The sequence below is a fragment of the Struthio camelus genome, chromosome 2 (assembly GCF_040807025.1).
Source record: "Struthio camelus isolate bStrCam1 chromosome 2, bStrCam1.hap1, whole genome shotgun sequence".
NCBI classification, from domain to species: domain Eukaryota; kingdom Metazoa; phylum Chordata; class Aves; order Struthioniformes; family Struthionidae; genus Struthio; species Struthio camelus.
In genome coordinates this window covers 101168020-101180631 of record NC_090943.1, presented here as the reverse complement: position 1 = coordinate 101180631, position 12612 = coordinate 101168020, and the positions used below count along the sequence as shown (strand labels likewise).

Genomic DNA, 12612 nt, shown 5'->3' with positions numbered 1-12612 from the left:
CCATTAAGATGAAAGCGGTCTAGTAATTATTGTGAAATATATTGGACGCAAGGTTTGAGGAGCTAAAGGCAGCTGCTAATTCTACTATTTCAGTGCAAAATGTAGGGTGGTATTCGTTAGACCTGGCTGTCCTGTTCAGAGTTCAGGCAGTAGCTTTGTTTTTTGCTGTATGCTTGCTTGGAGGCAGTGCTGATACAGTTTGACCTGCTGCCTTGTACGTGTCCTCAGGTTGGTTTTACGCAAACATAAACATTCTCTATAGATTTTTATAAATTTAGGTAACTTTTAAAGAGTCTTCACTGCATAATGATATGTGCTATTAACTGCTAAAACAATCCCTGATATTGTAGTAACCTGCATTTTTTTCTTTCTTATGCCACTAGTCAGCTATTTTATTCATAGAAGAAACTAACCCGACTGATATTTTAGTTGGTGATTATGTAGGTAAAATATCTAATTAAAGCAGAATGCGAGACTGATGCATATATGACTCAAATCTGTAAAAATGCAAATTCATTTTTTGTAATTGGCATTGACTAAGGTCACAATTTCATTCTACATCTGTTTTTGGAGATGTGTTCACTCTTTTGCATGTTACTCAGTAGTGTTATCCTGTCTAAAAGTGGTTTGGAGAAAAGCAAACATGAGCGATTGTGGCAGGTGAGGGGGCTGAGCGATAATCTAGGGGCTAACATTCAGAATTATTTTCTCCCTGAACTTTTACGTATGTTTTTAGTTTTACTGAGATTTGCAAGCGTTCAGTGGTTCTGAAAGATATGCTTTGAACCCAGGTAACGTTGTCACAGAGCACATTCACACGTTTGCTCTGCATGGTGATGTGACTCCCCTTTAGCAGCAGGTGATTTGTATCCCAGGTAATGAAGTAAAGACTTACTTTGACCACAAGGTATCCAATTCAGAACACACCACCAAATGTTAAACATAGTGGCATGGTGATACACGTGAAGGAAGGTGATCTGGCTGCTTTTCTTTCTCAGTACAAAGAAGATAGTGTCCATGAATTCAATTACTTTGGAAAAATAATACCACCACAGCACCTTGGCTACCTGTAAGAACAAAGGAGCAGGAGATCATTATCTGTTTATAAAAGGGCTTAAATACTGCTGTTCCTCATCAGCCCTTAACCACAAAACTCCCCACCAGATATCAATATTCTTTTGAAGGAGGAGCACAAGTTCTGGCTTCAATGTTTTTCTCTTTAAGAATGAGGTAATTTAGAGAGAATTCGTCACTTTTTGTGGTTTCTAAACAGCGATGATTTAAGAAACATATTATAAACTTTGAGCAAGGCTCTTCTAATTATTCTAATAATTTATTATCAAAGATACAGTTTTTTAAGGGTGCTGCTATGTACAGCTTTTTGTCACTGAATAGATTATGCTAGCAGCTGCTTTTTTTTAAATAATTCAGTTTTGAAACTCAACACAATGGAACAAACCATTGTGTCTTTCTAGAGCTGAAACAGTTTATCAGAGCTCAAGATATGTCCTAGGATGTTATAATTCTGCAGAGCCCCGAGTATTACATAGGGCATCATAATATGCATCTGCTGAGCTAGAAGAAGACAATACTTGCTCTGCCAGCACTCAAGCAGCTTAGACCAAGGGCAATGCGAATGCATGACTGTCTGTACGTAGCCTGTAGCCACCCTTGATGATGCAGAGCACTATGACGATGATGAGCAGAAGGTTTACGGACAGTTAAAATAAAAAGGTGGAAAACATCTTGCTGATAGGAAGATGTATTTAATTGACTCTGTACTTGCCAAAACATGAATTTGGTAGGGGTGGTGGTAGGGGAAATTATGATTTATCTAGTCTTTCTGCCCTGAGCTCCAGGACCAAAGTAGGGAAAAACAGATGGTTAATACACAGCATTGCTAAGGTGCAGAAATAAGGCTTGAAACAAAGATAAGCCAAGACAGCAAAATGGTGCTGAAAAGTTTCAAAGTTTAGAGTTGGGCTTGCATCCATTTCCAGCTAAAGCTCAATAGATGTTACAGTTTACATTATTGATTTTTCTCACAAGTTCTTAAATGACTCATATGTTCTGTTAGTCAGAACTTTTCCATAGTCATGGAACACTATTTTGATCACAAATCTGGATACACTGCTTTTAAAACTATTCCCTGTTACGTTTTCTGTAGAAAGGATGCATCTGTACAGAATCAAAAAACTAATATTTCCCATTGGCTACCAGCTATCAGACAACCCATTTAAAAGCCTCATGTTAAAGGTGTCACTGATGGCATCTTTATAACCGATACGAAAGCAGAGGTGTTGCACCAAGCCCGCAGAGGGCAGGGCTGCTGCCGTGTCTCACCCGGATGTCAGCTTCCCCCGCGCTGTGGAGGTTCTGACACTGTAAGTTGTAGCCTCCTTCCCACGTGGCAAGGATGAGCTGGAATGAAAAACATGGCACATTACATTCCTGAACAGCTGTAGCAGCTCTCTTTCTCCCCTGCTGCTGTTCTGCAGTTTTGGAAGGAACAGTACAGGAATATGGGAGGTGCCAAGTTATTGCATGAAATGATGCTGTTAAACCAGATGGCTTGCACCAATCTCTTCTGTTCTGAAACGGAAAGGGCATCAGGCTGTGATGGAGATACACACTGAAATGATACACCTTTTACCTTTCTCTGGCTTTCTCCTATTTTTCTCCTGAATCACACTTCTGTGATTGTCTCTGTAATTCTGATAGATCGAGTGCCTGTGGCCAAAATAACAGAGAGTCTGCTGGGTTGTAGAAAATGAGAAGGAAGAATGGACAATAAATAAGCATTTTTGCAGATCGCTACTGTAAAACAACTTAAAACAAAACCATTCCATTCTGGAATAGCCCTTGTTTTGGTGGATTTACTTAAAAACACACCAGACATCACCAAACCAAACAGAATGGGATTGGAGTCTTAAAAAAAGAAAGAAAGAAAGCCTGACAAAAATCCAGCTGGAGAACCCCAGGCCGATACTTGGTGCGACTGTGGCCACAACTCGTCCTGCCAAGTGGCCTCTGCTCCGGTGTCACGCCTGCGAGCATGCAGGCCTGGGACCTTCGTGCTCCTCTGCACCTGCTGCTGCGGTGGGAGGGTGGAAAGGGGAGGCACAGCTCACAGGTCTTGCCGTCACTTGACCTGATGCCGAGAAGAGGAGGAGGTCAGAGCCCCTTGAGAAAGGCAAAGTATGGTCAGTGACGTGTTCTTGTTGGGCTGTGGCTCAGCACCTGTCTTTCTGCCACCTTTCCCGTCGCACCACAGCAGCGTGCAATTCTGGCTGGCTTTGGTTTCGTTAACTGGCAGTTTGTTCCCTTCCTATCTACTAAAAAGCAGCTGAGTGGAAAAAGGGTGATTTTCAGTCCAATTCCAGGACTGGGTTGACAGGAGCTCACTTGGAGGTAGAGTCCTGGATGCCACCAGGTTTCAGTAGTGACATCTGGGAGCTTTGGTAAGGAGCTACCTCAAATGCTAATGTTAACAGCTCTGCTAGAAACCTCTGTGGCTAGTACTGCTAACAGAAATAGGAAGGAAATAATATTGCCTACGCTCTTGATGTTTTATTTTTCTCAAGCAACACTGGCTTTTTCCGTAATCCTCATTGGCTTTATTTGGTGGGAAGGAGGCACTGGTACCATTTCTAGGCCTTGTAATTGCAGGATTTTAAACTGTGACCCACAAAAACTCAAAACTCACAAAACGAATGAAGGAATACAGCTGTCTGCTTTCCTCCTGTGGTGCAAGGCAATGTCACAGACTTGGGAGACCCTTTCCCTTGATTTTACTGAGGAACTATAAACTGCCATCATAAATGCAGTCACTTTATTGAGGTAAGCAACAAAATTTGAGTTTCAATGTATTCATACTTACACCTGGTATATATTTGTAACTTAGCTTTATGTTAGGATGTGCCTATGGCGTCTTTTATCTAAAACAATTTTACCTTATGAGAGGTATGCAATTTTAAATAATGTTTTCAGGATGAATTAAAGCAAACTCACTTGACTGATTGTATTGCATTCTATGTCTGTAAACTCTTATCTTTCTTATGCCTAAATTCATGGAATTCATTCTTTTTCCTTTTAATTTGTCTTTGAGAATCTGCTTTTCCTGAAGTATAATTGCAGAAAAAACACTTTACCCTTTTAAACTCATTTTTGTCTTTCCTTAGCAATTCACTTTTTTGATGTTTTGTTGAAGATGCCTAACTTCATAAAAGTCTATTCTATAGTAGGTGAAATGTTAGTTGAGAGAAATTTGTCAGAAAAATTAGTTATTTTAAAATATTTTTATTTGTTTTACAAATGCTCTGATTCATATGTGATTACAAAAGGCTGATTTTCAAAAGCTCTCTTCTGTTCTGTGTTCAATGTTTTTGTATTTCAGGCTTGGAAATTTTCCTGCTGATCTGTACGGAATTGGCCTACTCAGCCATATGCGATTTTTCAAGGATTCTGTTTGTAGCTCTTATGGTGGAAAATGAGATGAGAAAAGCCTTAAAGGTTCAGAAATAAAATTTATTATTATTATTATTTCTTTTTAATATCACAGATTTTCAACTTGACGTTTGAGAAATCTGTAATTCCCCACATGTGGTCAGCAGGTAAACGGAGAGAAAGCTTTGAGGTAAGAATCTCTGACTCTAGCATTTTCTTTAATACGTTCTTTTGTTTATCCTTCAGTGATTCTGTATAATGCCAGATTTGGAGATCATATTGTACTCCTATCCCCCCAGGTTGCTTGACTTGGCAGTAGTAGAGTTCCCTCTGATTTGTATCCGTATTTCAACGGCCAGCAGCTTAGAGAGAAAATCTGCCTTGCTCTTTTGTGTCAGCTCTTCTGTAGCTCCAGACTTCTATTCTCTGTTGTTAGGTGACTTGCGTAATGTCAAGTCTCCTTTAGGGAACAGAGAAGAACCCACTTTGAGTTTTGGCTGCTTCTTTTTCAGGATAATCTTTAAGATATCTGGTAGCTCTCTGATAATACGTTAGTAGCAAAATTTGGAAGGTAGCGAGGATGTAAAAGCACTCTTGTGCTTCTCTTTCTGAGCAGGGTGTTCAAGCAGTGCTCAGCACTGGGTGATTCTAGGTCACGACTCATGTTTGATATGTATGACGTGGAAGGTAAACAGCTTACCTAATGGTACTAAATGAGCCAGCTGCGTGTCTGACATAGAAGCTGGTACTTTGATATGAGACATCCAGTTACAAGGTCTCTCTTTCTCTGATAGCAGAGTTATGTTACTTTTATTATTTTAGTTAAGTTCCTTTCCACACGCTGAGCACTTTCCCAGTTCTGCAGAGCTGTTAATTATGCAGAGACCGTGCAAGTGCAAGATGTTTTAGGGAGATGGGAAAACCTCTCTCACTCCTTCAAAATACAAACGATCTTTCTAGAAAACGTTCCTTTGAATATTTCGCGTTCTTGGCAACCTCCTAATTCTGAAAATAATGCACATGCATTATTTGATGCTATTGCATAAATAGATCATGTAAAGAAGAAAAGTTTTCATGATGTCCATGGAAAAAATGTCTACTCAGTAACAACATTCTTGTAATTCAGTAGAGTTTTGATTTTTTTCTGCTGTTCTAGTGTTGTTCTTAGCAGGTTCTAGTTATTACACCAGTAAATAATCTTTCCTTAGCTGTCTAAGTATAAAGAGCATGAAAATTCAGAACAGTTGGTTCACTGCAGCAGTGTAATTCCTGCCCTTTTTAAAATGGTAAATCATGTTGTCTAAGAATGAGAACTGGTTCCTCTGCATGGAATCTCAGCAGAGGAAGGCCAGTAGATGCCAGAGGATGGTGCCAAAACCTCTTGCCTTGCTGAGCAGCAGAATAAACTTGAAGAGCTTATTCAAGCAAGACCTGGGCAGGTATCTAGAGCCTATGCCCTGCTCATTTCAAGTTCCCAGCATCAGAGCTCTAAAGCTGCATCTTGCTCCTACGTTCATCTCCTAAGGGTGGGCTAGAAAGGAAAGTAACATGATTTTCTTAATGGACGTTCCTAGTTCTACTGAATGCCGTTGCTTTCTGCTCTGTGAGTTGTAGCAAAAGCTCCTTGCATGTTGAGCTTTCTCAGTGAGAAGAAGCCTGGAAGCCACAACTGATTCTCCCTTGTTTCAGAACAGGAAAAAGAGAGAGGATGAAGCACCAGCAACTATAAGGTCCACAGGCCCCATAAAACATTTGGAATACCTTTAGCTGATCAGAAGAGGGGGTTGGTGTTTGTGATCTCAGGGAGCTGCACAGATTTCCCTCCTCCCCCTGAACCTTTTCTTATGATTTTTTCTGTCACTTAATAATAGTGACTCACCAAAATTTTAGCTCCTTGCTGTAAGTCCAAAACCACCACTTAGCAAGACTTCACCTGCATTGGTTTGTCTTTCAGAAGGATCTTCTTTGACTTCTAGTTCATGACTGTAATCTCTGGCTTGGTCTACCTTGATTTTCTCTTACTATGGCTATCCTAAATAGGCTCCTGAAACACCTTGGTAGCTGTGAAACAGTTCAGAAGGGGAAGCTAAAACAGATTTTTGGAATTAGTATTCAAATAATTGAAATTCCCCTCAAAAGTTCTGGGAGGATGAGCACCGGTGTTCCCCCATGACAAAGCAAAGCAAAAAGCCTCTTGACGGTCTTTACTTGTTTTGGAAAATGACATGGGGAAACCAAGGTGAGAAAAGAGTAGTGGGATGGGAGGAAAAAGCAAAAAGGTGAACAGAATTGAGTGGAAAAGAAAACAAGAAATATAGGAGACCCAGTGAGAGAGAAACAGGTGATATTATCAGTAAACAGTGAAAGAAAGGAAAGAAGAAAGGGGAGGAGAAAAAGAGCAAAAGAAAGAGAAGACCGGCAAGGAAAGGTGATAAAGAAAACCTAACATACAGAAAGCAGCAGGAGATAAGACGCCTATCACAATTTACAGCTGAAGTTGTTAGCATGGGGCATGGACAGTTTGTCCACTACACATGCAGAGTAGGCAGCCTCCTCCTCTTTGTAGGGGAGGACAAACATGCTCTGCCATGGGTGTATTTGTGATGCTTCACTGGGTTTTCCCTGGCACTCTAGCCAATGAAAGCAACTTGGTCTGACCACTATCCCCGAGCAACAGAGGCCTTCTTAAATTAAATGAGGAGATCAATCTCTCTAGGCAGGGGAGAGAAGAGTTTAACTTTCAGTGCCCCGCGCCACCTACCTCCTTTGGTTGCAGAAAAAGCCTTTATTAGCCCTTGTGAATGGCAGCTTCTCCCTAGTTATCTAGACCGGGACAGAACAGTCCTACAAGCAGTTATCTGCAGGTCAGATTCTAAGGAAAGAGTCCAAGCAAAGTCGCAAGGTGGTATCTCGGGGAGGAGAGAGGAATGACTTTTCCTTTGTGTTTTTATTTTTAGGTGAATTTAAAAATGAAATGACTCAGAAAATTATTAGTGTCTGAAAAGAGAAGCCAGGTATTCATCAGCTCAACCAACTTTGCTTTTCGATTTTTAAAGGCAGAAATCAGTTCCTTGATTGTAGCATACCTCAGTCCCAAAAGAATGCAAAATCTGAATTTTGTATTCCTATCCCTAAGAGGCTGGAGTGAATGTATGCTGTGATGATAGAGGGAAAATCACACTTTAATATGTATGACAAGTAGATAAATAGAGGAAGGAACCAATTAATCACTTGGTTTGTCATTAAAATCTTAAGTAATACTTAAAATCTTTCAGATAGGTTTTCTGGCTAGAACTTTGAATTGTAAAATCATTTGTGAATGGTATTTGTTGCAGAATATCTCTCTATGTAGGCTGCCAATTTTTAGATGAGCCTTGAAGAATCATGGTATAATTGTAGATTTTAGATGGATAACCGAGATGCAGAACCGCCTGTACTTTAAGATAGCTGCTCGTGTGTCCTGAAGACCTTAGATAAACTGTAGTCTAGCAAGACTATACACTACATCAGGAAGCAGCATGGGCTAGATGATTCAACGCAGGATTGAGGACAGGGGATTCCAGGAGCCTAATCCCAACCCTTCCACTTGATCAGTGCCTCAGTTTCTCCAAATGTGCCATTACTTAGTACTGGTGTCATGCCAGATAGGTGCTGAATAGGAAATATTCGCAAGGTTTTTCACGCTAAAATTATTTTGTAGTCCCTCTACATGATGCAGCCAGGACATTTTTCATGGAGACAGAAATGTAACAAGCATGCTTTTGGCTTTTCCTAGATAAGGCTCTTTATCTCTCCTGTTAGTCTAGTTAGAAGTCCAATAATTACCTACTTGATGGGCTAGAGAAAATATTTGCTAATTCTGTAATACACTGACTGAGGATAAATATCCTGATGTGCAACACATACAGTTGGACTCCATGCTGGGTCTCTCTTAGCCTGGCCAGGCATCCTAACTAGGAGGATACTGGTTATTGCACGGAGGAGAAAGAGGTCTCATGTTTTCTTGTTATTTTGAGGTCAAGAAGTCCGTACTACAGTGACAAAAATAAGTGCCCCTTTTTAGCTGAATTTTGACAAGAAAATTTTTCTTTCTTTCAATGAAAACTCTTTCAAATGGCAACAGATGTTGCTGAGAAACTTCCAACCAGTTCCATTGAATACTTGTTAAGTAAAGTAGAGACAGAGTGACATTTTGTTGTCTAGGTTTTTCTCCTTTTCTCACTTGTCCCTTCCCCCAAGTGATAGAAAAGAACACCTGAATGCTTCTGGTTTCCCACTTTGCTCTTCCCCTCTTGCTTCCCCAAGATTAAGATTGAAGAATTTCTGCTACTTTAAAGGAAGCCTTCACTCAAGCATCAGATCTTCTGGATCTAGAATTACTGCTTTCTTCTCTGCTAAATTTAAATTTGCTAACTTTTAGGCAATTCATTAAGGACTAAAAACCATTTGTTTGAGGGTTTTTTTTGTAAACAATTATGTTAAAGTTAATAATCTATGGATTTCTATAGAGAAATTCTAGGATAGTTGCAAACAACCAGCACTTACATTTTCCCTCTTTCATCTTCGCCTGTGCTGTTAAAACTTCACTTAGATCTTCTATGACTCAAGCTCTATCTTTGAAACGTTTCTGCCTGTTAGGAAGCAAATCTTTCTCATGTCAGCCATTATAATGATGGAATAACATAGAGTTTAGGTGTTCCTTCTGTTTTTGGTTTGTTTGTTTAATTTTGCCCAAATTTTTGCTATCCCCAAATCTGGACTTTCTAGTCATTTATGAGACATTACCTCATTTGCAGTGTGTAGGGCTAAAAATGGTGGCTCTGATGGTGTTAGGTGTTGTGCTTTTGACCTGCCCCTGCTATCAGAGGATACAGAGAAAGCAATTCTGGCACTCCTGGGAATCCTCACATCACCTTGGTATCTACAGATTTGCTTTCTAGTTTTGCTGTAATTCGGAAATTGGACTCAATGTGGGGGTGATTTTTAGCTTTTAGAGACAGGCAAAGTGCAAGTAATCTTATTGCTTCTTTTATCCTGCTGGATATAAGAATTTTCTTTTGGCCTCACCAAAAAGCTTAATGCACTGGGTTTGCAATACCTGTGCAGTTTCCCTTTGGCACCCAGCAGGCAATGCTGACTTTTGCTCCAAATCAAGGGGTCTCACATGCAAGCCTTGCTTCTCCACATGTGTATTGTTGCTTGCTCACACTTCTCGAATCCTGTGGGTTTCTAATACGTCTATAATGCTACCCAGGGAAGTAAGCAGCTTTAGCAACCATGCCACCCATACATTAACGATATACATCTCTAGATCTCCTTTTTAATCTGACCCAGATGATGCCAGTGGCCTGGTGTTCTCAGTGCCTGGGCGACAAAAGAGCTTGCAAGAGAGCTTGATGACCAGCTGAGTTCACCTCTGGGACAGACGTGATACTGCTGGTTATTGAGTTGGCTTTCTGTTCGTAGTTGGTTCTTTTAGGATCTTAGGCAGAGGTTTATGCAGAGAAAAGGTATATTTTTAGTGAAATTGTTAAAAGTTTTGATTTGTATTAAAAAATGGTGGTGGTTGCTTTTCTTTGTGTAGATTTTTGGTAATGTTTCTGAAAAATGTTGGATCAGTAGATGTGATCTAGTCTATGGAGACCTAATGCTACAGTAGAGCATACAACTAATAACAAATACCTGATACATCATTCCTCTGTCGTGGCAGGAGCGGAGGGAATTGTCTTCTTGCCCCTCAGTATTGCACTAGCACCCTTCCTGCAGGCTACCTGATTTAAGCACGTTACTTGTATTTAAATTTTATGTTAATTTAAAAAGCTATGCTTCATAAACAGGTGCCTCGCTCCCCCATTATACTCAATAGGGAGAAGTGGGTGCCTTTGAAGACTTCAGGAAAATTCATCTAACTCAGAAGTCTAAGTTAAGGTCTAATAAACTCTCCTTCTGGGAGGCCTTCAAAGGCACCTAATTCTCTTTCTTGACCCAAACAGAGTTGGGCAGAGTCCTCCTCCTTTGGACCCTTTCCTTTGGGGATAGTAGGGATGTTATCTGACCCTATGCTAGTGGCGCATCTCAGAGCTGTCCTGGAGATCTTCTCCAATATACCTGTGAGGCTGGTTGGCCTCAAGGCTCATGGAGCTAAAACTGGCTCCCAGCCACTTCATGCCCATCATGTGATGCATGGAGCTCTGGCACAAATGGTGATCTGCCCTTCAAAATTTTAAAACATAGCCACATAGCCATTGTGTTATGACTCCCTACTATAACTTTGTCTTCCTGCCCTGAGGTTCTTTGACTCCACCGTAGACAACAGATGGCTAAGCTAGTTCAAGCACAGGTAGGAGACGAATTATGTCAGCACAGATATCCCCATAGGTTGGTTTATCATGTTTCTTGTTAAAAACAGCATGCAGGACAGTCTTCAGAGGAGATGCACCCTAACATGCACTAGGTCTTTTTCTTTTGAATGTCTAGGAAGCACCTACTCCATTCTGAAGATATCACAAGAAAAGGTGAGTTGCGTTTTGTAAACAAAACAAAGAAGAGATGAGTAGAATAATTCTCACAACTGTTTCTGTGGCTAATCCATAACAGAGATAGGAAGGGTGGTGGTGAAATGGAAGGATGGAGGAATAAGACAGTTAGACCTCTCCAATTAGGAATTGGTCCTGAAACATACTTACTGGAGAAATCAACTGCTTTTACATATGAAACGGCTGAACAGACTGCTCTAAATAGGGGTAACTCCTGCCTTAAACAGCTTACAGTTGATAAAAGACAAACAGAGAGCAGGATCCAGAAAAAAAGCTTTGGACGTGAGACACTTTGAAATGTTGACTCATTTTAACTTTAGTCACTAGTGAAAAAGACTTCTGCCCTCCCATTTGCCTTTCCTCCCTCAGCAGCTGCCTCGTGCTGGTCTGCGAGTCTCAACTTCCATTCTGCTCCTTCAGAGGGAAAAGCCGTGAATAGGGACCAGGTAAATAGGCTACAAAAAAATATGGAGCCCCTATTATGGAAGCTGGTCTTGTATAGTGTGAAACCAGCCTGATGGACAGTCCAGAGCTGAGAGTGAAATCTGCAAAAAAACAACTGACAAAGCATCAAGCACATCAGATATGGTATCTCCTGAGTTCCTGACAAATGCACAGTGTGAAGCTGTGAGCCACTGCCCACTATGCCCAACTGCATAGGCAGGGTTAAGGGTGCATAGGGAGGGTTAAGCCAGCGGCCTCCAGCTACAGAGCCAAGGTCTGAAGGGCTAATCTGAGGACTCGCACAACTCAGTAATTACCTGCAGCAAAGTTAGCCTCGGGAAGGAAACAATAGTGAGGCAGCTGAATAGGAGCTGACTCAACGCAGTCCCCACAAGGATATGAAGGTGGCTAAAATCTAGTTCACTCCATTCACATAAGTCAGGCCTGCTATAATTCTTTTCCTTTATTCATTTGCTTGTTAGTAGGCTGAATCAGGCTGCAAAGGGAAAAGATAGCTTTTTTTTTATTTTCTTTCTGTGCAACTAGCCCTTTTCGCTGAGCCTTGCTACTGGAGGCAGTTATCTGTATACCTTCAAACAGAATGGGGATTTAACCACCTAAGTGCTGATTTAAATTCTGGAGTAAGTCAATATAGAGTCATCAAGCCTTCCAGCAACTGGGCCTGTGCTTGTTTCCGATTTGCTCTGGGCCTGATCCTGCACTCTCAGACAGCCAGAGCAATTGCTGAAGCCAGCTGGAGCTTTAGCCAAGGTGAAGCTCTGCGTAGCACAATCAGTCCCTTGTGTGAAGGCACACATCTAAACTGCTGTTCAGCCTTTTGACCAGGCTGATCACCTGGTGCTTAGCTCAAATCCATTTAAAACTTGAAAGCTTTGGGGTTCCATTTGGCTTCTGTGTAAAGCAAAATTTCTTGTCCCACTGACAGAACAGTCAGCCCTTGTTTTTCTCACGGAAACCACTGTTGTGGCCAGGAGAACGGGCAGCTAGAAATGCTGAGAGGGCTGGCTGGGCAGGGCTGCAATGTCAGCTCACACCTCCGCAAGTCACGCCGTAAAATCAAGCACGTCCTTCAGCCAGGGCAGGCTTTTCATTCCCTAGGTCGCCTTTTAAGCCAAGTTAGAAATGTTTTGTGTTTTTTGTCTTTTAGAATTTGCTTTTTAGGGTC

The 12612-nt window shown here is 41.1% G+C and overlaps 1 protein-coding gene across 5 annotated transcripts in view; it reads right to left on the bottom strand.

Moving 5' to 3' along the window:
* ELOVL2 (ELOVL fatty acid elongase 2) overlaps positions 1–12612 on the bottom strand; it is a 64280-nt gene that overhangs the window by 7741 nt on the left and 43927 nt on the right. For all 5 annotated transcript variants that reach the window (XM_068931861.1, XM_068931865.1, XM_068931862.1 and 2 more), the window contains exons 4-5: positions 2344–2421; positions 896–1067 (exon numbers count right to left, since the gene is read on the bottom strand). In XM_068931861.1, the coding sequence (XP_068787962.1) occupies positions 896–1067; positions 2344–2421 (250 nt within the window). The remainder of the gene's footprint in view (positions 1–895; positions 1068–2343; positions 2422–12612) is intronic.